The 26,901-nt window shown below is 44.6% G+C and overlaps 3 protein-coding genes across 7 annotated transcripts in view; 1 reads left to right on the top strand and 2 right to left on the bottom strand.

Annotated features, from left to right (window-relative positions):
- The window catches only part of nudcd1 (NudC domain containing 1), a 29,442-nt gene extending 15,308 nt beyond the window's left edge, over nt 1-14,134 (bottom strand). Inside the window, exons 1-5 of the mRNA XM_058047300.2 lie at nt 13,888-14,134; nt 9,311-9,465; nt 7,890-8,075; nt 2,247-2,430; nt 1,839-2,030 (exon numbers count right to left, since the gene is read on the bottom strand). Coding sequence (XP_057903283.2) covers nt 1,839-2,030; nt 2,247-2,430; nt 7,890-8,075; nt 9,311-9,465; nt 13,888-14,002 — 832 coding nt within the window. The 5' untranslated portion in view covers nt 14,003-14,134. The remainder of the gene's footprint in view (nt 1-1,838; nt 2,031-2,246; nt 2,431-7,889; nt 8,076-9,310; nt 9,466-13,887) is intronic.
- Nucleotides 14,135-14,146: 12 nt separating this feature from the next.
- eny2 (ENY2 transcription and export complex 2 subunit) lies at nt 14,147-17,243 on the top strand. Of its 3 annotated transcripts, none has more exons than XR_013627747.1 (5): nt 14,147-14,390; nt 14,464-14,550; nt 14,700-14,770; nt 14,952-15,110; nt 17,084-17,231. XR_013627747.1 is itself a non-coding variant. In XM_058047301.2 (5 exons), exons 2-5 carry the CDS (start codon nt 14,483-14,485, stop codon nt 17,158-17,160), a joined length of 291 nt encoding a protein of 96 aa, XP_057903284.1. In that variant the 5' UTR covers nt 14,248-14,390; nt 14,480-14,482; the 3' UTR covers nt 17,161-17,243. The 3 variants fall into 3 exon arrangements, 2 of the variants coding, with proteins under 2 accessions (XP_057903284.1, XP_057903285.1); XM_058047301.2 differs by having other exon boundaries at nt 14,248-14,390; nt 14,480-14,550; nt 14,952-15,026; nt 17,084-17,243; XM_058047302.2 differs by having other exon boundaries at nt 14,257-14,390; nt 14,952-15,026; nt 17,084-17,243.
- Nucleotides 17,244-18,584: 1,341 nt separating this feature from the next.
- LOC131101804 (tRNA selenocysteine 1-associated protein 1-like) lies at nt 18,585-25,961 on the bottom strand. 3 transcript variants are annotated; one of them, XM_078792227.1, is made up of 9 exons: nt 25,789-25,961; nt 24,024-24,121; nt 23,842-23,956; nt 23,709-23,758; nt 21,599-21,730; nt 20,760-20,876; nt 19,771-19,969; nt 19,660-19,693; nt 18,585-19,264 (listed from the first exon to the last, which is right to left on the bottom strand). In XM_078792227.1, exons 1-9 carry the CDS (start codon nt 25,810-25,812, stop codon nt 19,104-19,106), a joined length of 930 nt encoding a protein of 309 aa, XP_078648353.1. In that variant the 5' UTR covers nt 25,813-25,961; the 3' UTR covers nt 18,585-19,103. The 3 variants fall into 3 exon arrangements, with proteins under 3 accessions (XP_078648353.1, XP_057903144.2, XP_057903145.2); XM_058047161.2 differs by having other exon boundaries at nt 23,842-23,941; XM_058047162.2 differs by having other exon boundaries at nt 23,842-23,938; nt 25,789-25,959.
- Nucleotides 25,962-26,901: the final 940 nt, after the last annotated feature.

The following is a 26,901-nucleotide window of genomic DNA, read 5'->3' as shown; positions in this document are numbered from 1 at the left end:
GATACACCTATTTCAACAAAAAAGTTCAGTTCCCCTTTAACTTTTCAAATGAGCTTAAGTTTAAGCTTAAATTAGTTTAACCATGCATGTAGTGCTAGCGTAATTTTATTTGGATGGCCGGATTTACCGGAAACAGGATGAAACGGGCATGGTGGCCTAGATTGGAACCTGGGTTTGCTTCTCCGCTTGGACATCTCTGTGTGGAGTTTGCATGTTCTGCCCGTACGTGTATACGTTTTCTCCGGGTACTCTGGTTTCCTCCCACATTCCAAAAACATGCTAGGTTAATTGGCCACTCCAAATTGTCCATAGGTATGAATGTGAGTGTGAATGGTTGTTTGTCTACATGTGCCCTGGGATTGGCTGGCCACCAGTCCAGAGTGTACCCCGCCACTTGCCCCAAGCTGGTATAGGCTCCAGTGAGGACCCTCATCTGCGACCCTTGTGAGGATAAGCGGTATATAAAATGTATGGATGGAGGACGATTTAGACTAAGTTTTCCTGAAGAGATCGGAAAATGGTTGGTTTTACTTTCAGTTTTTTGTTTTTTTCAATAAAAGTAAACAACAAATATGGAGTCTACGGATGTTCAGATCAGGGTTTTATGCTGCTGATACCGATCCCAATAATCCATGGGTGAAATGGATCCATATGATTACATGTGCTACTGGCTATTTTAAGGGTCACCAAGGCATTTTTCTTACAGCCGACTCCTCTTCTGTAGCCAAAGAGGAGACCAAATGCCGGCACTTGTCCGTCAGCTTGGCCAGTGTAGTACATTTGTGGTAGAGCTTGTTGTGACTGCGGATCTCACTGGACATCGCGAGTCCATGGTTTTCAGCAGGTTTCTAAAGCACACGTTTTTTTCTACTGTTTCAATGGAAATCACGTCTTAGCAATTTCCCTTTCGTGAGAAACGCGTTGGGAACTCAGCCGACAGTGTGCAGCTTCATACATTTTAAGGTGGTGATAAAGATTTTTTTTACTGCTGTGAATTGGAAGTACCGACCAAGATACTGCTTATTCCTTCCTGACTACTTCTTTCATCCCAGATGCTGAAGCCTGCGTGGAGCTGCTCTACAGGAGTCCACAACTCAATACAAATGGTGGAAAAAGTCCATCCATTTTCCATGACGCTTATCCTCATTAGGGTGGTGGGGGTTTACTGGAGCCTATACCAGCTGACTTGGTGTGATAAACAGGGTACACCCTGGACTGGTGGCCAGCCAATCACAGGGCACATATTCAACCATTCCCATTCATACCTACAAACGACTTGGAGTCGCCTATTAACCTAACATGCTCATGTGTCGGAGGAAACCAGGGGTCAAAACCCACGCACGCACAGAACATCTGAACTCAAGTGGAGATTCGAACCCAGGCCTTCCTGATCTCCTGACTGTGTGGCCACCATGCTAACCAAGCAAATATCGATATCTTGAAAATATCACCCTGGCCTAAAACTAATGTGTATTTTGATTAATTGTGTAAAAATATGGAATTCCCAATCACACACAAAAAAAGGGAATTCCCAATCACAAGATTGAAAAGGTTGTGCAGATACTCATAGATTTAAAATAAAAATGTATGAATGCAGAAAAAAAAGCTCAGTCCGTACTTGAACCTTAAATTGGATATTAATGATAAATTGTTGAGCTTGCAAAAGTTGATTTGCATGTGTTGTTATTATTATTAGTTATTGATTTTTTGTTTTTTTTTGTCGTAACTAAGTGTTAATCGAACGTCAACTGTATGGTGATGTTGGACCATCTTGTCTTGTTTTGGTGGCTCCGTAAAAGCCTGTGAAATCAGTTGTGATCCTTTCCCCTTGCACCCACCTGTCGTCTCCTCCACCTCCATGGCCTCCGTGGCGGGCTGCTTGACGGGACGGCTGTCGACGTGCGTGAAGACAAACGGCTTCTCTGAGGCCACCATCAGGCCATCACCACGTGGCGTCACCACAGCGTAATGAGGCACCGACTTCCCCCTCAAGACGCGCCTCTTCGTCACTTTGTAATTCTTCTCCAGACCTGAGAGGAGGACACTTCCTATATGAGTCCCCGAGGTGGCGTTTAAAAGAACAATGTGTCACAGCTTCTTGGCAGATTTGACAGCAAAGTTCTGCAACATCAGCAACTGCCGGATTCCTCAATCCATCAGACGGTGAAGCATGGCTGAGTTTGCATCTGCACGTGTCCACCCTCTGCTTGTTTAATCAACATGGAAATCGCACAATCAGTACCCACCCGGCCCTGCCGTGTTGGCGACGGTGATCCACTCAAGTGACACAGAGTAGCCACTTCCAGTGGTTTCCTGGGTGTCCTTGAGGATGCTGAGCAGCAGGACCTCCATGGTGTGGATGCCCGCCTGAACGTGTGCCGTGCTATGGAGGATGATGAAGGGCTCCCCCAAGTCCTCGCTGAACAGAGGCTGATGAGACAAACACTACAAATCAGCCATTTATTCACCACCATTGGCACTCTGCCGCCTATAAAGTATTGGTCTGATGCAGAGAGGCATTCATTTAACAACACCATTATTATTATGGGCATGCACTGCAAAGCAGCAGTCAATGCACAGCAGCCCATCTTAATATTCCTCGGGATGGTTAGTTATGGGTATGCGCTGCCATGTAGGGACATTATGGGACTGCCTGAACACTTTTGGGACTTGGTGCTCTCTTGCCTGATGGTACATGCTAACTGTTAGCATTTTAGCATTTTTTTGCTAAATTCCTCATGTAATGTATGCACGGCATTGATCGGCGGCTTGGCACAGCAGACATCAGGTCCGATGTTAATAGCTCAGGTAGCATTTGACTAGAGACAGATTTTTGTTTCTGGACAGTTTCTGGAGTGTCTTACAGTGCATCCGGAAAGTATTCACAGCGCTTCACTTTTTCTACATTTTGTCATGTTACAGCCTCATTCCAAATTGTATTAAATTAATCTCTTACCTCAAAATTCTACACAAAATACTCCATTATGACAATGTGAAAAAAGGTTTTTTTGACATGTTTTGAATTTATTAAAAATAGAAAACAAAAAAATCACATTTACATAAGTATTCACAGCCTTTGCCATGAAGCTCAAAATTGAGCTCAGGTGCATCTTTTTTCCACTGATCATCCTTGAGATCTTTCTACAGCTTAATTGGAGTCCACCTGCAGTAAATTCAGTTGATTGGACAAGATTTGGAAATATAATAACTGTCTATATAAGGTCCCACAGTTGACTGTGCATGTCAGAGCACAAACACCAAGCATGAAGTCAAAAGAACTGTCTGTAGACCTGCGATTGTCTTGAGGCACAAATCTGGGGAAGGATACAGAAAAATTTCTGCTGCTTTGAAGGTCCCAATGAGCACAGTGGCCTCCGTTATTCGTAAATGGAAGACGTTTGGAACCACCAGGACTCTTCCTAGAGCTGGCCGGCCTTCTAAACTGAGCGATCGGGGAAGAAGGGCCTTAGTCAGGGAGGTGACCAAGGTCCCGATGGTCACTCTGTCAGAGCTCCAGCGTTCCTCTGTGGAGAGAGGAGAGCCTTCCAGAAGGACAACCATCTCTGCCGCAATCCACCAATCAGGCCTGTATGGTAGAGTGGCCAGACGAAAGTTACTCCTTAGTAAAAGGAACATGGCAGCCCGTCTGGAATTTGCCAAAAAGCACCTGAATGACTCTCAGACCATGAGAAACAAAATTCTCTGGTCTGATGAGACAAAGATTGAACTCTTTGGTGTGAATGCCAGGCGCCATGTTTGGAGGAAACCAGGCACTGCTCATCACCAGGCCAATACTATCCCTACAGTGAAGCATGGTGGTGGCAGCATCATGCTGTGGGGATGTTTTTCAGCAGCAGGAACTGGCAGACTAGTCAGGATAGAAGGAAAAATGAATGCAGCAATATATAGAGATATCCTGGATGAAAACCTGCTCCAGAGCGCTCTTGACCTCAGTAGACTGGTCATGTACCTTGACCATATAGACAGTAGACATTAGCACACAGCCAAGATCTCAAAAGATTGGCTTCAGAACCACTCCGTGAATGTCCTGGAGTGGCCCAGCCAGAGTCCAGACTTGAATCCGATCGAACATCTCTGGAGAGATCTGAAAATGGCTGTGCACAGACGTCTCCCATCCAACCTGATGGAGCTTGAGACTTATTGCAAAAAAGAATGGGCAAAACTGCCTAAAGATAGGTGTGCTAAACTTGTGGAATCATATTCAAAAAGACTTGAGGCTGTAATTGCTGCCAAAGGTGGATCAAGAAAGTATTAAGCAAAGGCTGTGAATACTTATGTAAATGTGATTTTTTTTGTTTTCTATTTTTAATAAATTCAAAACATGTCAAAAAAAAACTTTTTTCACATTGTCATAATGGAGTATTTTGTGTAGAATTTTGAGGTAAGAGATTAATTTAATTCAGTTTGGAATGAGGCTGTAACATGACAAACTGTAGAAAAAGTGAAGCGCTGTGAATACTTTCCGGATGCACTGTAGTTGTGATGAAGTTATGTGAGCACATATTGGATTAAGAGCAAGTTCTGAATGGACACACAAACTAACTCTCGAAAAGATTAGAATTCGCCACTAGGGGTCAGTGCTGCTTAACGCTGTCTTGAAAAGTTTTATTTTAGTTTTATTCCACAACATTTCAATTCTGGCTGCACAGCGGACGAGTAGTTAGCGCGCAGACCTCACAGCTAGAAGACCAGGGTTCAATTCCATCCTCGGCCATCTCTGTGTGGAGTTTGCATGTTCTCCCCGTGCATGCGTGGCTTTTCTCCGGGTACTCCGGTTTCCTCCCCCATTCCAAAAACATGCTCGGTTAATTGGCCACTCCAAATTGTCCATAGGTATGAATGTGAGTGTGAATGGTTGTTTGTCTATATGTGCCCTGGGATTGGCTGGCCACCAGTCCAGGGTGTAACCCGCCTCTCGCCCGAAGACAGCTGGGATAGGCTCCAGCACTCCCCGCGACCCTTGTGAGGAAAAGTGGTAGAAAATGAATGAATGAACATTTAAATTCTATTTACACACTTAACACTTCTTGTGAGATCAGTGAAAGAGCGCATCATTAGTAAGATGATAAGTTGTTGTTTTTTTTCATATTTCCACTTTCTTTTTTGTAAATGTTCTTCTCGCTCATTCAATCCCAGCCATTTTTCAAAAGACGCCCCCTCTCTGTACAGGCACTTTTTCATGATTTTGACTGATTTTCCAAGGCACAGAGAATATTGGAATATACCAAAAGAAAGGTTAGATGCTCATCTTTCAAAAAATGTTTCTTTCTACCTTTTCTATTCTTTTGTAATAGTAAAGTAACAACAAAATATCAGTTCTTAACAAAAAGGAGAAAAACAGCTACAGGTACATTTCAAGCATAACTTTCACTTTGACACAGCCATATTTATTGATCAAAATAATTGTTGTTTTACATAAAAATAAGAGTTTATTGACAAATGTAACCCCATTTTCACATTTGGAACTGAACTATGTGTGTGCATGTGTTTCAATTTCCCCTCAATGTATATAATCTCTTCAAGACTTCAAGACTCTGTTATTTTTCCCTTCCTGGTAACCGCGCATTAATATGGGAACGCCGCAAGTTCTTAGAAAAATGCACTCCTGCCATCTTGTAGCCATTTTCCCACTTAAAACTGCACCAAACATGCTCTCTTTTATTGTGATCAGATATTGTGTCATCTCCTCTTTTTGCCTCTCCATATAATAGATGGACGTCTTTGGGAGCAAGCGGTCGCTTTGAAAAAAGAACCTAGAAATATGGCTTTTATAGCCAAAAAGTTATTATTAGGACTATGACTATGTGTATTGACAAAATAGTTTTTCTTTAATATTTCAAGTCTATGTTAGTAAAATGACATTTTTAATCAGACTTTTAAGAGTTTATTGTGGTTAAATGGTGACTTTTTTCTCAATAGAATACGACTTTATTCTGTTTGGGCTTTTTTCCTTGTAAAATTACAGCTGTTTTTTTTCCATTTCTGCTGTTGCTGTTTTTCCCTCCAAGCTATTTTAACATTCTTCTTGGAACTTTTTCCGCAACCTAAAGCATGTTAATATTATATAATACAAAAAATGGTGTTTTATATTATACTTCAACTCCATGCTGTTAAAATTACATTCTCCTTCTTTCTCTTTGGGCGTTTCCCTCCAGGGGTCACCACAGCAAATCAATCTCCTCCATCCAACCCTGTGTTCCGCATCTGTCTCTCTCACACCAACGACCCTATTAAAATGACATATGCTCATAATATTATGAGTATATCCTCTGAATATTACAGCTGTTTTACAACTATTTCAACTTTCTTTTCGTAAATGTTCTTCTTGTGATATTATGACTTTAGTGCAATGATGTTTTGACTTTCTTCTCAAAATAGACGTTTTTCTGCAACCTAAATTACAATTTGATTTTTTTCATTTGTTTTTCATATTACAACTACAAAAAAAAAATGTTTTTCTTTAATCATTTAACTTTATGCTACACATGACATTATAAATGTATCCCTTATAACCTTATTACAACAGTATTCTCATATACTAATTATGACTTTTTCCAGTTAGATAACAGATTTTTCCTCATAATATTTTGACTTAATTTTTGTGAAATTGATAATGGCAACTGCATGGGGCTGTGGCTGGCTGTGGTTGGCTGCTGGCCGCGCTGGGATCTCCACCTTTCCATTCCCTTGGTGGGACTAACAACGGCATATCCCTCTCTTATTATTACAAGCCAGCTGGATTGTTATATGACACTTGATCCACCGTGACCCAGGGAGCTAAAACCAGGCAGGCAGTGCAAATGGTTAAAAGATGCCAGAATGTGGAATGAGATTGAAACGGGAGTGCCTTCGCATGTGACGAGCTCTCATCGATTGATAAACATTTTACTGACTATTTGTATTGGCATGATAATAAAGAGATAATAAAGCGAAGACGCTAACAAAGCCGAGTCCCCCAACGTGAGCAAGTGCCGACACGGCAGACTGGCGATTCCAGTGCATGTTTTTCAAAATGAAATGAAGTGAAACATTCTTAAGATGTTTTAAATTGTTTTCAGAGTAATAGTAGTCAATAAGCGTGTAAACAATAAACTATATAAAATATGCTGTGAATACATTTATACAATATATTAGTCAACATTGTCTTGAAGTTAGTTGTTGGAATAATTGTACATAAAGTTATTCTATTTTTACTATATTCTTATGACCTATTTTTACTATATTCTTATGACCTATTTTTCTTTATGACCTACAAACATTTCGTATCACTCACATAACAAAGTAAGATTAACGCTGTACATGTGCTTCATATCACTCACATAACAATGTAAGATTAACGCTGTGACGCCTGCACTTGTGGTGTACATCATGATTAAGGGAAAACAGAACATGACAGAACATTCCTCAGCAGATAGTTTTAACACCCTCGTGGGACATAGGCACGGGTCAGAAGTAGATGACCTCAAAGGGTATGTGTGTATCACCAGAGAATCACATGTCAAGGATGAAGATTGTCCACACATTATGGATAACATGTTGTACAAAGAAACTGGTTTCAACTGGAATAATTAAACCCCCCTTCCCTCAGAAAACTGATTGTAACCAGGGCCTTCCTTCAATAAAAAGGCAAGAGGGCAGGAACTGCTTCAGAGTGAGGTGGCGAATTGTTACTGAACGGTTCCTGATCACTCTCCTTGCAAGTAAAAAGAAACCATCTCTCTGCGTCTTCTTTTGTACAGGCAGTGTTTTTTACAAGTGTCGGGTTTTTAAACCTGACATTAGTTTTAAGGTGTAGGGCTTTTATTTTGTAGTGATGGGCCACCACCATCATCCATGAACCAGAAACCCCAAAGTGAGTGTGCACCCACCTCCCATTTGCAGTGGGTGCTCTGCCCCCGTTGGCTCGTGCGAAGGAGGTACAGTCTGCCGGTCCCGTCGGAGAGGGCGGCCCAAGTAGCCGACGTGAAGCTGAGGGAGGCGCAGAGGCGCTCCTCGTGTGCGGCGGCATCAGTCTCTAAGCAGAAGACCTCTTTTGGCTTGCCTAGCGCCGTGTCCTGCATTCAAAACACAAAGAAATTGCGCTTTTTGACTGGAGTGTCCCACAGCAATGCAGATGTAAAGCACCATATTCTCTGGGACTCCAAGTCGGCCACTTGATTAGGACGTTGAAGAAAGCACCTTGCTTCCAAACAGAACCTCCACAAACATAAACATTGTGACTTATTAGTGTTGCCATGGCGAGGGCCTGAGCACCTCAAGCTGCTCCGCTGGCCTTCAGGATGCTTTCCTGCAGCATGTGGGGCGGGAATGAGCCAGCAGCATGCAAGCACGCACGTAAAAAGGTCCAAACACGATAACTGAGTGACGCTACACATTAACAACAAGGAACCTGCTCAGAAGATGGAGGTCTTCTATGACTGTTGTGGTGTCAGCCATTTTCCAAGGAGTAATCTGCTGGAGTAGCAGCATTTGGGCTGCGGACAGGAAGAGACTGGCCAGCTCTGCCCTGGGTTGGGAGGTGGTGGGAGAGAGGAGGACGATGGCTAAGCTGCCATCCATGTTGGAGATCGACTCCCACCTCCCACAGGACACTTTGACAGCAGTGGAGAGCTCCTTCAGCGATAGACTGCTTACCCCCAAGTGTGTGAAGGAGCGATATCGCAGGTCTTTTCTTCCTGCAGCTGTCAGGCTGTACAACCAGCACTGCTGCCAATACACTACACTGCTATGTACTACATCTGTGCAGTACTTTTATATTCGCTATACTTATTCTAGACTCCATTCACTGTGCAATATCTGATCAAGTTCCAAGTGCAAAATTCTTAATGCTTCATATTTCATATTTCATTTACTAGCAAGATCTCATAGCGTATATACTGGTCATATATTTCATACATTTCATATTATCCTGTAACTGTATATAATCCTGGGTCAAATTTTTTATACTTTTTAGGTTGTTTATTTTTTTACTATTTAACTGGTTCTGTCCTCTTTGCAATGTAAATTTCTCCACTGAGGGATCAATAAAGGTATATCTAATCTAATCTAATCTAATCTAATCTAATCTAATCTAATCAAAACAGTGAGCTCAATCAGGCTAAAAACTAAGGCTAGGAGTTATAATATTAAAGACTAAAAAAAACGATACATTAATTCTATGCTTTACAAAATAGTGGCTTCCACTGACTTTTCAGAGCACAACCCTTGCTGGAAAAAGTTTGGACACCGGTGGCATAATGTAAAGGTGCAGGATCCTGCTAAGAAAAACAACATGTTAGTCAAGTCTTACCAAAGTCACGGTGAGGCTGAGAACTCGGCCTTTGCAGTCCACAAACACAACGCTATCTTCGTACCAGGGGTCCAAGTGGAGGTAATTGTACATGCCAAAGGCACGCATGTGCTCCAGCGTGTACTGACAATCCTTCAACTTCACCTCCTCCACAGCTGCACGCAAATGACAAGCCAAAAGACCTATTAAGCCTCATTGCTGCTCCAATTACTGGACTTAAAACAACTTCATTAGCTTGACTGAGTTGGATCTTAAGGAACTGATCTTCTCAAAGAGCCGCTCAAAAAACTGGCTTCTTCTTACAAAAGTTCTGACTGTAACTACGGTTCTATGAATCCCAGAAGACCGCCAGAGTCGGTGCTTAAAGGGGCCTATTATGCCCATTTTGGACCCTTTGTGTTGAGTTACAGCAGCTACATGGAATAACCCGCACAGAAAACCTCTTCCATTTTGCACCCATTCCAGCTGTACAGTGAGAATAAAAAGTATTTGATCCCTGGCTGATTTTGGTGGTTTGGACCATGATCATCCTATACTTCTAATGGGAGGCGTATTCTAACATGGAAACAGAAAATATCAAAAAGAAAATCCAGAAAATAACTTGAAAGAATATATTTTCATTCATGTGTATTTCATCCTCTAGTATGCCTAGGAACTCTGGCTTTGCTGGAGACCATGTGGCCTTGCTGGAGACCATGTGGCCTTGCTGGAGACCATGTGGCCTTGCTGGAGACCATGTGGCCTTGCTGGAGACCATGTGGCCTTGCTGGAGACCATGTGGCCTTGCTGGAGACCATGTGGCCTTGCTGGAGACCATGTGGCCTTGCTGGAGACCATGTGGCCTTGCTGGAGACCATGTGGCCTTGCTGGAGACCATGTAGCCTTGCTGGAGACCATGTGGCCTTGCTGGAGACCATGTGGCCTTGCTGGAGACCATGTGGCCTTGCTGGAGACCATGTGGCCTTGCTGGAGACCATGTGGCCTTGCAGTATCCTTCCTTACTGTGCTAGTGTGCTAGCTATTAGCTTGATTGGCATAACGGAACGGCTCAAAAGAACTAGTTCTTTTTTGTCACGCCATCACGTGTTGTTGCGCTGTTGAGGCGGAACGAACGTGAACATGAGTGACGGACTGACTGGACACGGCGAACCGGGTCTATGCACAGGGGGAGATCACAGGCTAACCACCAATTGACCCAAATGAACGGATCTTTTTACTGAATGAACCGGTTCACTGAAATGAACGCTTTTGCCCACCCCTAAAAGGGAGGCACCTAAGGGCCTGCATACTCGGTGCCATGTGAAATCATTTTTTCAAAATAGTGTCAAAGAAGCAAAAATTGTAGAGAAAGTGTATTTTCAGATTGTTGCACAGGTCGGCTGTTGGTTCCTGCTTCGACCTTCCGGCCTGTCGCACCTCCTCCAGTGCCGATGCAGGCAGCTGCAGGGTCATCAGCTGGAGGCCACCGTTCACAGATGTTTCGCCCTGGTGGGCTGCTGCCATGCTTCTTCCCAGGGGATGGTTAGCTCCATCAAGTGGACTGATCTCTCCACTGCAGACCACATGGCAATATCTGGGCTGAGAGTAGTTGTCATGATCTCTCTCGGTAACACCGGTTGTCTTCTGAGATCCACCAACATTTGCCACACCTTGCCTGGTCTCAGGATGCTAACTCCCCGGGTGGGTGCTCTGCGCATTTCGCCTGGCTTGACGAAAGCAGCTAGCGTCGGCCTTACGATTGCATCTGCATCTTTCAAGGTGCTCTGTCAGCTTGGCTAGCACCTGGTCGTGGCACCACCAGAACCGTCCCTGGGTCCACCTTGGAGGCTAGCCTTGGTGGGACTGCACAGCGGACAGCCTACCTCGCTCCTGAACCACTGAGTGAGGTTCCTGCTCTGATCAGGAAGCTTAGTCTGCTCTGTGGCGTCCTCCAGATGTCTGCCCAGCTAACAGTAGAATCCCATCGTGTCCAGACTCCTTGGCTGCCCTGGGATATCGCCTTTATGCGGAAGTGCTCCTGCTCCACCCTGGTGACTTCGTCCACCACCGTGGTCTTCCTCTGCCTCATGGTAGCTTTGGACCAGAAAAGTGGCGGCGCTGCCCAGCCTAGGCCAGTGCGACCTACCTGGGTTGACCCCATCACCTCTTTGTGTTGCAGGCTGGAGATGGCGTTCTCTACCTCGGCAGGTGCTTTCCATTTACGGCCTGTGCGGGTTGGGACTTTTGGACTCCTTACTAGATGGTCAGCAGAGTCCTTCATCTCAAGTACAAGGCGTGCCTTCTCCTGCTTGTACCCGAGACTGATGGATTTCAAAGGGAGCTCCAGCATGTTCCATCCAATCTGAGGAGCAGCCAGGTCCCATCCACTTCCTGATGTATCTGTTGGTGAGGCCGTCCATCTTGCTGACCTCTGAAATGTGGACCTGGCAGATCTTAAGTGGCCACATCACACGTTGGTATCGTGTGTGTTGGTAGCACCACGTCTTGTGCTTCCCTGGCAGCTGGTTTGGTCTGTCCTTGCCAGCCCTTAGGCAAGTTGTTGTTTAACCCGCATTCCAATCATTCCCATCTGTCTGTCATCCAAGTCCACAGTATGCCGCCTCCCCAGGCTCCTGAGTGGCTTTTCAGCAAGCTGTGGAATTGGCTCTCCTCCCGCCACAAAGGTGGTCTTGACTTGGGGGACTCCTTTCCTTATTGAAGGACTTCTTGATTTTGTTGCCTTTACCTTCATTCTCGCCCACGTGATCAGCTGGTCAAAACGCTCGAGGAGTCGTGTTGTGCATGGTGCTGTCTGAAGGATGGTCGTGATGTCGTCCATGTAGCTCCTTAGTGGTGGGAGCCTCTCCCCTGATGGTAGCCTGATCCCTCCAACGACCTGCCTGGCCCCTCTGTGGATGACTCGGAAGGAATTCGAAAGGAAGATGGCGCATCCCATGGCGGTTCCTCATTCTAGCCGTTGCCATCCAGTTGTGCAGGTTGTCAAAGTATCAGGTGATGATGTTCTTTGCATACTCTGGAACATGGAAGAAGTCCAAGTCTATCAACTTGTGTGGCACTGAACTATGCATTGGCGACATCTAGCCACACGACGTGCAGGTCCCGCTTTTCCCTCTTTGCCTGCTAGATTTGTTCCCAAATCATGGAGGAGTGCTCAATGCATCCAGGGAAACCAGGGATTCCAGCCTTCTGGCAGCTTGTGTCGATGTAATCATTTGCCATGAGGAAGTTGGTCATCCTCCTGGCCAGGATGGAGAAGAACATCTTCTCCTCCACGTCGAGCAAGGCACTGCTTCTAAATTGGCTGATGGTACTGGAGTTGTCCTCTTTTGCTATGAATACACCAATTGCTTGCTGCCACTTTGGTGGTCCTTGCTGGCTCCTCCAAGCTGTCCTCATGAGTCTCCACAGTATCCTCACCTGATGCTGACCTTGCCTTCCTGATGACATCCTCCACTTCCCGCAACTTGGGTGGGGAGGTGTGAAACTGTGTCGCTGGTGGGTTTGGGCGTGGGACATATCCTGGGGAGCCGAGCGGGATGGCTCGTCTGTTGTCACCATACTGGTTCTTGATGTTCCTCTCCAGCTCTTCCTCGGAGGCATCGAGCTTCCTGCTCCGCTTCTCATCCAGCAACTGCCGAGCGTACTTGAATGGGTCTTTAAGGAAGCTGGTTCTCTCTTCCTCCTCCTTCTGATCCTCTCCACCCTGTGCAGCCTGGAGAGCTTTGCCTAAGCTCCTCCCACCGCTCCTTAAGGCCAGCTTTCTCCTCAGGTGGAGCTTTCCACCCGTCTCTGACAAGCTGCTCCATGTCCCTCTCCCTCCTTCCTTTCCCTGGGGCTGCCTCTTTTTGACCTTGCCGAACCTCTCCTTGCATCCTTCCAAGATAATCTCGCCAAAGGTGTTGAGCTTGCTCTCAGCTCAATTCCAACAACTGACTCGACTCCGCATCAAGCTTCCGCCAGCCTGCCGGGTCGCTCGCCTTTGGCCGCTTGATCTTACAGGGCACTTTGCTGCTGCTTTTACTTGTGGACGGCTCTCGTCTGCGCTGGGGTCCACCTCCCTCCCAGGGCGACCTCCGCCACCTCAGACGTCCCAGCACTGTTGGGTCCTGCAGCGCTGTGGTTGCAAACCCGGCTTTGGCTCCCTGTGGTCTGATCTGCTTGGCAGTGCCAGGATGGTGGTCTGTCTGCCTTCTCCATTTCATCCTCCGCTGGTGGGTGTGGAGGCCCCTGCGTGACGTCACTTTCTTCATTTGAATACAAATCAATCAAATCCGAACCCCTTCTACAACAATTGACTGAAATGGTTCAAAGCCTCAGGAGGCTTCCTCCCTGCATCTCCAAATATAGATATACAGGTATGAATATAAAATGAGATGATCTATATTTCTCTATATGACTTTAGCTGTACTTTCAAGCACTGGCTAGCTTAAAGCTAGTTTAAAAGCCATTTGTATCATTTTTCAAACGGTGCCCACATTGCACAACGACTGCCACAACGCTAAGAAGCTTTAAAATCGGCAATATTACGTTAATAATACGTTTGACGTGTTTATGCTCATTATGCTAGCTTGTCTCACCAGCGTCCAGCTCTACGTTGTACGTCGGTATGGCGTCCAGAGACAGCCGGTAGCTCTCAAAGTTGGGGTCCAACAGCTCTCTGTTGGTTTTCAGGGAATAATTAGGTGCAGCCATGATGCTGTTCTTTATTTTAGCCGTTGATATTTATGGGACAGATTTGACCAAATGTATGGAGGAGGTTGTTTTTTGCCAAGCACCTGTGACGTGTCTGCCTCTTTTTTCAAGCCGAGGACATTTGACGGCGAACCGGAAATAGCCCTGTGGCGGCATGTTGTTGTTGTGTTTTTAATCAACTCAATGGATAATCACAGTTATGGTCATATATATCCTGATCTGTTAAGCGTGTTAATTCGTGTTTAGTTTGGTTTGTGCAAGATCACGTTGTATTCATTTCCCCGAGCATCGACCACGAAGATGGAACTAATGTTGTGATGTTTCTGTTTTGGCGGATGCATTTGAATGAGGGACCGTGCGCTTCCCCAGCTGATACATCCCAAGGAAGGTAAATGGCGCTCATTTGCGTGCTAAAGAGATTGTTCCTTTTCCATGGAAGTGTATTTACATGTTGTAAATAGTGTTTTTCCCCGGTAGACCATGAGCAAAGACTCCCAGATGAGGGCTGCGATTAACCAGAAGCTGATAGAAATGGGGGAACGGGAGCGGTAAGAAAAGTCACTCAAGACACGTCCTCCACTTACACGATCTGGCCTTATTGTGAACATCTATGCTTGGTTTACATGTTTGAGTCTTCACTTTAAATCACACAAAGTGCTGAATGAGACCCGGTCCTTGACTAAATGTGGTCCCTTAGGTTGAAGGAGCTGCTGAGAGCAAAGCTGGTGGAGTGTGGATGGAAGGATCAACTGAAGGCACATTGCAAAGGTGCGCAAGTTACTCTTTCAAAGTTGCTTTAATCTATGTTTTTAATGTTTGTCCTCCGCCGCCAACCTTGGCTCTGTTGAGTGCTCGCTCCATTGCATTCCTTGTCTCTTCCCATTGCATTCCTTGTCTCTTCCCATTGCATTCCTTGTCTCTTCCCATTGCATTCCTTGTCTCTTCCCAGACGTGATTCGAGAAAAAGGCTTGGAGCATGTCACCGTGGAGGACCTGGTCACAGAAATCACACCCAAAGGGAGAGGTGACGGCACTCGTAGCTACATTGACAATTAAATGTGCAATTACGTTCCATTTTGAGAGTAAAAAGGCATCTTTCAGCATTTTGGTGAGTTATTCCACCATTACTATTCAAACTATACTACACTGTACAAACAATACTTCTCATGAAGCGGTGAGGCTAACCCAGGGGTGGGCAAACTACGGCCCGGTGGCCACATCCGGCCCGACAAGTGTTTGAATACGGCCCGCCTGTTCTTTCCAAAGTATTTCATTTAAACTCAACATACAACCTGGCATCACGGCTTGAGCCAACCTTTTGACGGTGGAAGTAGCTGTTTTATCAATTTCGTTATTTGATGTGGTCTGTTGTTTACAAAATTCATTCATTCATTCATTTTCTACCGCTTATCCTCACTGGGCTCCAAAATGTGCATAGGTAGAAATGTGAGTGTGAATGGTTGTCTACATGTGCCCTGTGATTGGCTAGCGACCAGTCCAGGGTGTACCCTGCCTCTCACCCAAAGACAGCTGTTTACAAAATGCTTCTGAAAAAAGGGACACAAACACATAATAAAAATAACAATAATAATAATAAAATGATAACAATAATAAATTTAATTTATAACACACTTTACATCAAATAAATTATCTCAAAGTGCACTAATAGCAGATTGCATGACACTTTTACTTGTAAAAATGGGCTGTTACGTGTAAAATACTATAGATTATCACATACTACAGTATTAATTGTCCCTTTACCCTAGAAACCATGAATGATACGGGAAAAGGCCGAAATGATACTGTGTCAAAGCCCAGGGCTTAACCTGAGCCCAGAGTTTAACCATGTCCAGTATCAGCCCCCGTAGCTGTCCACTCAGAGCGCGCTGCTCTGGTATCATGCCCGTGAAACAACCAATCAGAGAACAGCACACGAGTGCTTAGTTCCAAGTGCTTCTCCAGTCACCAAAAAACCCAAACTTGATTAATGGAACTTTAATTGTCAGACATTGATAAGATAAGACTGCTGCATGTAATAAACTGAACATTTTCTGGAAACAAAATGGTCTTTTGATTAAATAGTACGTGATAATAAGCTCATGATTAAATAGTATGTGATAATAAGAAGCCCCCCCCCTGTCAATTTTGTTAAATCAATGCGGCCCGCGAGTCAAAAAGTTTGCCCACCCCTGGGCTAACCTATGGCCATGTTTTCAACTAGTGACTAAAGTGTCCTTTACTTCAGAACTCAATATTTCAATGCTGTGCCACTCGCAAGTCAGTCAGGAAATGGTAGCTCTTTCTTTCACGCAAGCTAATCACAAGGTATGAGCCAACTCACAACAAGCGTGGGAAAGTGCAGGAGGTCATGACTCCATATAAGCCTGACTCAAGGTGTCGTCTTACAAAGGACACTATAGTCATCATGCAGCAACTTAACCCTAAAAGATTCAAGAAAAATGGTATCTTTGTGATTGCCTATTAGAAACGCCAACGTTACCCTTTGCTCTTCTTTTCCCAATTTTGCCCTGTGATTGGCCGGCCACCAGTCCAGGGTGGACCCCGCCTCTTGCCTGAAGTCAGCTGGGATAGGCTCCAGCATACCCATGAGTATACCCATGGTAATGAGTATAAGCGGGCGTAGAAAGTGGATGGATGGATTCACAAGATTTGTGTGTTTTTACCACTATTTACGAAAGTACATTTTTAAAAATATTTCAACCGTATGTAGGCCTGTGACGATAATCAATAAGTTGATTCATCGAACAATCAAAAATAAAATACCACTGGAGGCGCAACAGATCCTTCATCCTGACAATCGACACCTACTGAGGTGTTTGGTGGCCAATGTAAATATAAACAAAACAGTCCAAAATGGCGTGTGCTCACAGACCGCGTCATGGCTAAGCATTCAATACGTTATATGGCAGAAATATTACATAACAATACACATGGGCAGGTCTGTGTCAAGCTAATGTAGCTCACACTGGTACATGATATGAAAAGTACCCAGGCAAATGTTTTCAATGATATCCGGGTGTTGGAATTCTAACATGTATGTCTGTGTGTGTCTTTCTGCAGCGCTCGTTCCCGACAGCGTGAAAAAGGAGCTCCTGCAGAGAATCCGAGCGTTTCTAGCTCAACATGCAACCTTGTGAACGCTACCTCTGCTGTCCACAGTATTTTTTTTAATAACCCCCAACACACACCCCCATGTTGACATTAAAACAAGTGTTTTCATTTATGTATGATGTGCTGTCATGTGTTATCAATGACAGTTTTTTTTTGGGGGGGGGGGGGGGGGGGGTTGAAAAAAGAAATAAAAGTCAGGCCACCTATTTTGGTGTTGATGCACAAAGAAGCGCCGATACTCCAAGTCAGAACGAGGCTTGAGTGGAATGAGTAGTAATGAGTAGCAATGAGTCGTAATGCCTGGCGCCATGGCGCCCCCTGCATGTGTGAGTCATAGATTCCACAATGCTCCCGGTGCGCCGCGGGAGGCGACTGTACACTGACGGCTTGGGACCGCTTTGGGGTCGGGCAGACTTTTCAGCATTACTATCAGCCGCTCTGAACAGAACCCGCAGATCAATACCAGCTGTTAAGTCCCTGAATACAAGAAAAGTCCAATGACGGCAGAAAAGGCATGATTTGTTGATCGTCGCTTCTGAGAAAATATGTCGCCACGAGGGTTTGGAACACAACTAGATTTAGCGCTCAGAGTTTTGGGGCTCTGGGGACGGGCATTGAATGAACACGGTGGGAGGTTATGGCAAAAACAAAACCACAAGAACAGGTCCACCCCCGATGATGCACATTGTGTGTCAACAAATAACAAAGAAAAACCAGCATTGGTGATAATCCTTGTCAACGCCAACACGAATGAACGAAAACTGATGAGTCATTGTGCAGATGGTTCCGGGAGATGACAAACAATTGAATAAAAAAGATTCCTGATTAGGGGTGGAATTGGATGCGTCTAAAGTGGGGCCCTTTGGACATTTGCAGCCCACAGTTCAACTAGTTCTAAAAACACAGTACAGGACTAAAACAACAGCAAGAAGGCCGATTACAAGAAGATGACGTTGAAATGTTGCCACAACACGTAACGCTCTCACCAAGACAGGAAGTCCCACACACGGCAGACATGCTTGTTCTGGATGCTGACTGGTGGTTTAGACGATACTGATTGGTGAAGTGGTTAGCGCGCGGGCCTCGCAGCTAGGAGACTCGAGTTCAATCCCACCCTCGGTTTGCATGTTCTCCCCGTGTATGTGTGGGTTTTCTGGGTGGCAGGTGGCCGTCCCTCTCCGTTTCATATTGACATGAAACATTGACTTATATATATATATATATATATATACAGTATATAGACAGTATATAAGTAGTTCTCTGCACATCTCAGCAACTTCTCCATGATGTCATTATGCTATGATGACAGTAATATTGATGCCAACATGTCAACATGCCAACATAGTAGTTCCTCCATCCACTACATGGTAGAGGTGTGCATATGGGGGCATTTAGATCAACACCACCATCTGCCCCAATGGCTGGAGGGGGCAAAAGAAGCATCACTCAATGCAACACTTGCAGTTGTTTATTATAGCACAAAATAGAAACATCTGTCATGTGATTTGACAAGAAGATTGTGGAAATGTTTCATATTAACACGAGATGGACATTTGCTGCGGCGTACAAATGAAAGCTAACCTTTGCTACATGGCGCCCTTATTCTATTGGCCAAGTGGAGTCCGACACGGAATGGTCAGAAAAAGTTGTCCCGTTCTTTGTCCTTCTTAGCCCCTCACTTTGAAGCCATTTAAGTTTGGAATAATTCAATGAAAGGCTAACTAGTTAGCTTAGCAGCCGTCTGTTATTTCACGTCTACATGACTAACATTGTTTTTCTACGCTCAAATTCTGAACATATTCTATTTATTAATATTCAACCAATTAACTGCCATCACCAGTTTTTATTGGGTCATCTTGTGAGCATTCTTGCTCCCACGGTGTCGCCTGAACGCCAACATTCTTTTTCCTTTCTAAAAGCGACCATGTTGTCCAAAGTCCAGCAGACGGATGGAAATCAACTTCATGGACTAGTAGCAAAGCGGTTCCGGTATGCTAGCCGCCACTTGGTCCTGTTCCAAGGAGAAGGCCTCTGATATCCAAGGACACTCAATGAGAGCATCGTACAGTTCTTCACTGTTCTCCAAGAACCTCTGGTTGGTTTCCACCACATCCAGATGTGGTGATGGATCTGCAACACAAACAGCAAACCTTCAGTACATGTGACTGGACTGAAATGCAGTCTTTTTCTTTCTGTGCCGCTTGTCCTCACTGGGCTAACAGGGGGCTGCTATGCGGGGGGCGGGGGGGGGGGGGGATGCAACTTCCATCTTTATTGATGTTACTCTGATAGTAGTAGGGTAGTAAGAGCTTATAGTTGGACTCATGACGAGAAACTAAAGTTAGTTTGATGGCTTAGTGGTGCGTCCCGCCTGTCGCCAGAAAATAGCTGGGATAGGCTCCAGCGTGAAAACAAGTGGGAGTCCAAGACGTAACCACAGGACCACCTACCTGAACGCAGCCCCCCCCCCCCCCCCCTGCTAAATGCCTGTTTAAAATCCCCAACATGCAAGCAGCAACACCAACCTTCAAGTCCGTCATCTTCAGGTACTTCTGGTTCCTGAAACACAACAAAGGTGTCATCATTCATCATTCCCACGTCCGTCATGCAGAGAACAATGCAGTACAAGAAGGTACCTGTGCTTGGGCGTACTGCGAGTAGTCATACTGCGGATAGGTGTAGTTGTACCCTGCTGCGGTCTGATCGTAGCCCCAGGAGGAGTAATAGCTGGGATAGGCCTGCTGCTGGTACTGGCTGTACTGGTCATAGGTGGGCGTGTAGGAGGTGCCCGATGGCCAGGTTTTGGTCTCCGTCTGTGGGGGCCGGTTCCTTAAACTGCACAGCAGGAATTCACACGCCCACTTTTGCCATCAGATGGGAAATTTTAAGGATACATGAAGGAAAAAATACCACTGAACTTGTTGTTAAATAGGGCTTAAAAAAACATGAAACAACTTGATTTTTTTAACCTGTCCTGTCGGACAGATGACCTGCATGGTTGACTGCTCCAACACCTTGGCTTTACAACAGGCCAATCTGCCAAGTTTATTGTGACATGGGCCCAACAGAATATGGTGTAGAAGCCAGACAGACCAACAGGAGGACAACAAACCGCAGGCTCGTGTCTGATGACCAAAGTGTTAAATAAACCACGACCAGGTTTTCCATAGAGGAAGTTTCACATCGAGGAGGATTTGCCCGAGGGCTGGTGTCCCAGAGGCCAATGTGAGGAGCTAGCCTACTTCAGCACAATCAGACGCAAAAACCATGGTGTCATCCAGGCCATGGGAACATTCAAATGTCTGCGTTTTTCAAAAAAGTCAACACCAACGTCTACCATTTTGATGCCAATATGGAGTTGGGAATTATTGGCCAGCCTTCATAACTTATCATCATACTCACAGACCCATCACAACGGCAGTTGTTCCGGTGACGGCCAATGAGGTGATGACACTCAAAATGAGCCAATGATATTGTTTGATGACTCGCCCATGCCTTGCTCAAGGGTAAGGAAAAACTCCCACTTTCATGATTCACGCTGGTGATTTTAGAATCTTGGAATTTCAGGGTGTCCTAAAACATCTTCACTTTAAAAAGGTAAGCCCAGAAAAGAAAGTTACTTTACTTGTTAGCCGCCAAGCTGAGGCGCAGAGGTTTGCTTCCCAGTCCCACAGCTCCCTGACATTCGTCCAATGCCCGCTTCTGCAACCGCTCGTCTGGGAATTGAACAAAGCCGCAACCCCTGCAGGAAGAATGATATGGTGCGCCGTGTTACTCCAACACAACAATTATCAGCTACACTTTTATAAACAATGTAGTGGCGCCACAATGATGCGTTCATGGCCCACAGTGCTCACCACCAACAGTGGCTGGCTTTTCCCGTTTTAGCCATAAATACGGGACAGCAGTCCCACACACGCCAGACATGCTTGTTCTGGATACTCAAGGGGATCAGCGGTTTAAAGCAAATACTGTCCATACCGTCCTACTTCACTGATATCCGTCGATACCATCTCCAATTTTAACCCTAGTGACACACAACGTTGCTCAATCGTGTTTTGTGTTGCCTGTCACCTTCTTCTTGTCGGGAGAATGAACAATCGCTTGTCACATACTTAGCCTCGCTTGTCACATACTTAGCCTCGCTTGTCACATACTTAGCCTAGCTTGTCACATACTTAGCCTCGCTTGTCACATACTTAGCCTCGCTTGTCACATACTTAGCCTCGCTTGTCACATACTTAGCCTCGCTTGTCACATACTTGGATGATTTCATGCAATGGTGGATGCTTTCATGCAATGGTGGATGATTTCATGCAATGGTGGATGATTTCATGCAATGGTGGATGATTTCATGCAATGGTGGATGATTTCATGCAATGGTGGATCCAAGTGGTGACCTTCTTTAGACCAGGCAGTGCAGGAAGTTTCCACTTCCTATCTGGCTAATAAAAACCAACTTACTTGGAGTTTCCCATGCTGTCCAGCACTACTTTTCCTCCACGACAAGAAGGATAGCGATTGTAGAAGAATTCGTACAGCATCCCATCATCCACCTCTGGAGTCAGATCTCCCACAAACAAAGAATACATCTGACTAAGAGAAAAGGGAGAAGGGCTTGGTAATAGATGACAACATATGAAGTACCAATGTACACACTATCTGTAAAGTACTCACAAGGACCATCCTACTTTCATACAAAGTCAATAGAAAGGGAAAATATACATTGAATATTCCACTTCCCTCGGCAAAACGTATCGACGTGACTGACATGAGTAATATGACTTGTATGAACAATAACGTGTATAAGCAATGAGGAAGAGCAGCAGTGATGCTAAGTCTGCTTATTGGAAGTGACTTTGGGCTTGGTTCACTCGTTTCCATGGTCCGGGTGTTTTGGACTACTTTTCACAACACTGGTTGCATATTTCTCTCTGCAGTGCCGAAGAAGAAAAATGGCTTCAATAAGTACAGGAAAAGCTTATCGATGAGGCAGGAAGCAGGAGTCGTGTGTGGAGGTACTTGGCATTGGAGGAGGAGAAATGTGCTAAATATGATAAACTCCAAATTCACAAAAACCAACACGCAAAGGGGAAACACTAGAAACCTGGCAAAAGAATACATTTTCATTTGTTGGTGCCTTTCAAACACCCAAGGTCATGTTACATGCAATAAAAAAACAAAAAATTATGATACCAAGGAGTAGGGTTGGGCCATATGTGGATATACTGCTATGGACTCTTCCATAAGAAAAAAAGACTTATCCCAGTATAAATGCTTATGTGGAACGTTGATAAGGAACGTTACTACCAACACACTTCCCACTGTACAGAACCAGTGGGAAAAGTCAAGTATACCAGTAACACTATGGATATGATTACCAAATGTCACCATATTCATGTGGTTCTCGTATAGACTTTAGTAAAGCAAGCGAGCGAGCGAGCGAGCGAGTGGGACTCCACTACCAAATGTGGCTCTAAAAGTTGCAACTGACTGAAGAGTTGGGCTGAAATGTATTGATCACCTGCTCTATGGTTCTCTGGGTGGCAGCAACTTCAGCTCGGTTCTCGTCCATGTGGAAACGCGCTATGTGGTTTCTCATATTTGTCGTGTTCCCAAAATATTTGAAGCTTGTGACAAAGCTAGCATACGTCGGGCTCTTGTCCAGCTCGTGTCTACGCTTAAAGAGATGCACAAACATCAACTGTCCGGGCGGCACTTCTACTTTTGTTTGGTTCGGCATTGATTGACATTTATGGATGGATTAATAATTGCCAATGTCTGCATGACAATAGAGTATTTCCCACAGCCCTAACTTTTCTTTGAACAGTATTTTTATTTAGAAATAAGAACCTCATAGGAGAGACAAAAAGCGTTCTATTTGCTGTAAAATAGTGTGGCGTTGGATGGGTTGTTCTTCCCAGCTGCTGTTTGGTGTGTGGACACTGGAGGCCCATCGGGTTCAGAAAAGGGAGTAGAACAAGAGTTGTCAGGAAGTACTGCTGTACATTCACACGAGTAGCCAGGTCTGCCGGCAGGACAGTAAGGGTCTTATGTTGTTTTGGAAAATAAAGGGCCAACTGAATACAGCCATCCCGATTAGCGATAGCAACGCGGAGTGACTGTGGAGAAGCAACTTCAAATCAGATGACTTGTTTTGAAAAATTAGTGCGTGAGATTACTCATTAGTGACAAAAGTACCATCACTGCTTGGACATCAGGTATTAACTCCAACGGAAAAAGCAGCCACGCTTCACTCACTAAGGGTCACTAAGGGTGACGCTGTGAACACCAAAGTGGGTTGTATTGCAAGATGCGTGTACAACACATGATGTGCTACCCTGTTCTGTTCTGGTGATACAGCTTTTCATCCCAATGACGCTTAGACTTCTGTTCACGGTCCGATAAACCTCTTACTGCCCTCTTCCCAGGGGAGATCTTGGAGAAAGAGCATCACAACATGACCGTATGGTAAAAAGTCAACATTCCAGCCCTGTGTGAACTTTCCACATGCACTGGAGGTTTTTGTGTCTTCAGCCTTTTGATTGATATCCTGCTTTTTGTTCGGACTCACCCAGTCTCTTGTTTTCCAAAGGTGGCTCGATTTAACTTGAATCTTGTGGGCTGCCAGGTAGAAGCACAATAATGATCAAACGTGTCATCAAGCTGGAATAATAACAAAACATTTCCCGGGATTTTGTTCATACCGGGCTGGCTCCAGGCAGTGATTTCCCATTGATTTTGCGAAGACACCTCTCAGCCGTGGCCTCGTCCGCCATCTCCACGAAACAATAGCCTAGAGCGCTGCTGGAGGATGGGACACTGTTTAAAGTCAAACTACATTGACAGCAACATGAGCAGCCATAGCATGTGTGCTTTTGGCACTCACCCTGTTATCTTGTTGCGTATAATTCGAACACTGACCGCCTGCTCTCCCATGGTGGAAAAGGCTCTGGTGATGAACTTCTCATCCATATAGGAGTCCAGCTGCATCCAGTGAAAAAATATATCAAATTTAACTTTCATTGCATTTGGGATTTTTTTTTTTGAAGGGAAATTAAAAATTCAATCAATGATGTTGGCCACAATGTGACAGACTCCAAAATGACGCTATTCAATACTTCATCAATTTTAGGTTTGTATATTTGACTTTTACAGTATATTTATTGATGTGGTTGTAATGGAGAACATAATCGCAAGAAAAGATTTGGTCATTTTGGTTACCGTATAAAGCTACGATGAAGAGCGTCATTTGATTTGACGTCATTAACCCGACTCCATCTTTTACTTCCGTGTACAATAATATTTCATTTCTTTTTCAGCATTCAACTGTTAGGTTGACTACATTTTCTGCTGGTGACATTGTGGCTATTGTTCATAACAAGTAAATGCAAATATGTGTGGCGGCAATGGACGGAATTCAGATAGCCATCTAATTCCAGAACTGGAAGGGGACACAACAGGCTGGCATAAGCACAAACAGACAGGAACTGCATAAATAATAAATAGCTTCAAGTCCATATTAGGGCTGCACGGCGATAAAGTGGTTAGTGCCAGGCCACACAGCTAGGAGACCGGAGTTAGTTTCCACCCTCTGCCATCTGTGTGGAGTTTGCATGCTCTCCCCGTGCATACGTGGCTTTTCTCTGGGTACTCCGGTTTCCTCCCCTATTCCAAAAACATGCTAGGTTCATTGGCCACTCCAAATTGTCCATAGGTATGAATGTGAGTGTGAATGGTTGTTTGTCTATATGTGCCCTGGGATTGGCTGGCCACCAGTCCAGGGTGGACCCCGCCTCTTGCCCCAACAGCTGGGATAGGCTCCAGCAATGAATCCATGAAGTCCATTTAGAAAAGCATGAAGCCAAGACTTTCCAAATCCGGATGAATAAACCTGTGGATTGATCAACATGTACACAGCTGAATACTGCATATCTAACTTGTTGATGTGTGTATTTCTATAACGTTGATTTGGTACTTTTTAGGGCCTGATGTGCTTTAGCTGCTGTAAAGCCGAGTAGAGCAGGTCTAATGTGGCCAAGAGAAGGAAAACAGAGAGAAACGTCCATTGATAGAGTGAAGGTTTGACAAAAACAATAGTGGCTTCAGGTAACCTAACATACTTTAACATATCTTCACACCGAGAAGTGTCACATAAATCATTGAGTGGACAAACGTCAGCACAGTAAGTATATTAGCTTCTACCACATGTTAGTGTATCCAATCCGAAGCTAACTTAACTTCAAGATCGGCGTCGCCGCCATTTTGTATAGTTTAACATTGCTTTTTGGAAGGTGAAAACTGTCTTTTAAAAAGTACACGGTACATGTAAGTACATGTATTTCCCCCCAAATGACGTCGTGATGGTGGCAGTTCAATTCCTTTGGGGTCGGGGGGGGATCCTGTCTTCCACTAACATAGGACTGCCTGGAGTTTGAGACAGTCTCGTCTCCCTCCAGGACAATGAGACAATTAGTGTACCTCCAGGACAAATAGCCACGGTATACCGTTAGCATTGTACACACTTGGCTGTTGGATGGAAATAGTGTGGAAAGGAATACATTCCCTATCAAGCATGGAAGGCTAACTAACATGGGCGCCAAGTCATACAGTAACAATATTTATGAGAATAAGAAAAGTAGCTATGAACTTACGTTTCCCATCCAGAGAGTGCTCATGGTGCCGTCGACAGTATATCGTTTCAAACTATCATTTAGAATAAGGCTCAATTCCAAACAAAAGAGTTTAGCATCCGCATGCTAACAAAACGTCGACGGAAGGACGCACGCTGCTACGCGGTGACGTCACCAACGAACGCAATGCGTCACTCGTGTATGTCACATGATCACCACGGGGCTGCCATGCACAAATAGACAGGATAGGATGAATAGGATCAGGATCAGGAGCAGGACCAGGAAGGAGTCCATCAGAGGGACATTACATGTTAGAGGCCTTGGAGATGAAGTCAGTTATGGGCCAGACTGAGATGGTTGGGACATGTCCAGAGGAGAGATGGTCAATATGTTGGTAGAAGGATGCTACCAGGCAGGAGGCGGAGAGGAAGACCAAATCCAATCAGATCTAAAAAGTCCAAATAACCTGATGAAATGAGCCCAACTTACCTGATCATACCGTTGTTCATACTGGACACCATCTTGGCAAATGCCTGTTCAAGTGAACACTTCTCATTTATCTATTTAAAAATAGACCATGTGGGATAAAAAATACTTTTACTGATGTTTCTGAATCATGTAGCTATTGAGTTAGCATCATGCACTTACACTTTTAACAGCAGAGGGATTTTAACTTCATTTCACAGAGCATTATAACAATATTATTGTGTGATTTAGGAATGGAATGCCTTTATTGTCATTATACAAGATGTACAACGAGATTGGAGATTTAGCAATAGTAGCAATTTAGCAATAGTATTTCAACATAATTAGTATGTGATATCATAGAAGTCAAAGTGTTAACAGAGTCTGCTCAAAGTATTACATTTCAGAAGTGTTTAGTGATGCAGTCATCATAAGTAAATCCGTCTAAGTCTCCAAATAAATACAGTAGAGTTATCAAGCATTAAGTCATGGACCAGGTGAGTATTTACAAGTAGCCCACAAGAATGCAGTATTAAAGGTCATGCAAATGTACGTTAGGCCAAGTCATGGACCAAGTGAGTATTTACCAGGAGAGGAGCTTTATGGATGTCGTGGAAGAGGACATGAGAGAGACAGATGAAGAAGACAGGCTTGGATGGAGGCGGTTGA

This window comes from Doryrhamphus excisus, linkage group LG7 (genome assembly GCF_037039965.1).
Source record: "Doryrhamphus excisus strain RoL-2023G ecotype Guam linkage group LG7, RoL_Dexc_Guam_v1.1, whole genome shotgun sequence".
In the NCBI taxonomy this organism is placed as follows: Eukaryota; Metazoa; Chordata; class Actinopteri; order Syngnathiformes; family Syngnathidae; genus Doryrhamphus; species Doryrhamphus excisus.
Note: the sequence above shows the minus strand (reverse complement) of the source record. Positions and strands in the feature narration are given on the sequence as shown.

What these genes read in the sequence shown, in the direction of transcription:
- eny2 (XM_058047301.2), top strand. Translation starts at nt 14,483, where the DNA reads ATGAGCAAAGACTCCCAGATGAGGGCTGCGATTAACCAGAAGCTGATA. An exon ending in ACTGAAGGCACATTGCAAAG is followed by an intron (nt 14,771 to 14,951) that starts GTGCGCAAGTTA and finishes GTCTCTTCCCAG; the next exon opens with ACGTGATTCGAGAAAAAGGC. An exon ending in AATCACACCCAAAGGGAGAG is followed by an intron (nt 15,027 to 17,083) that starts GTGACGGCACTC and finishes GTCTTTCTGCAG; the next exon opens with CGCTCGTTCCCGACAGCGTG.
- LOC131101804 (XM_078792227.1), bottom strand. Translation starts at nt 25,812, where the DNA reads ATGAGCACTCTCTGGATGGGAAAC. An exon ending in TTTGGAAAACAAGAGACTGG is followed by an intron (nt 21,731 to 23,708) that starts GTGAGTCCGAAC and finishes CTTTTCTCTTAG; the next exon opens with TCAGATGTATTCTTTGTTTG. An exon ending in CGCAGTACGCCCAAGCACAG is followed by an intron (nt 19,694 to 19,770) that starts GTACCTTCTTGT and finishes GTTGTGTTTCAG; the next exon opens with GAACCAGAAGTACCTGAAGA.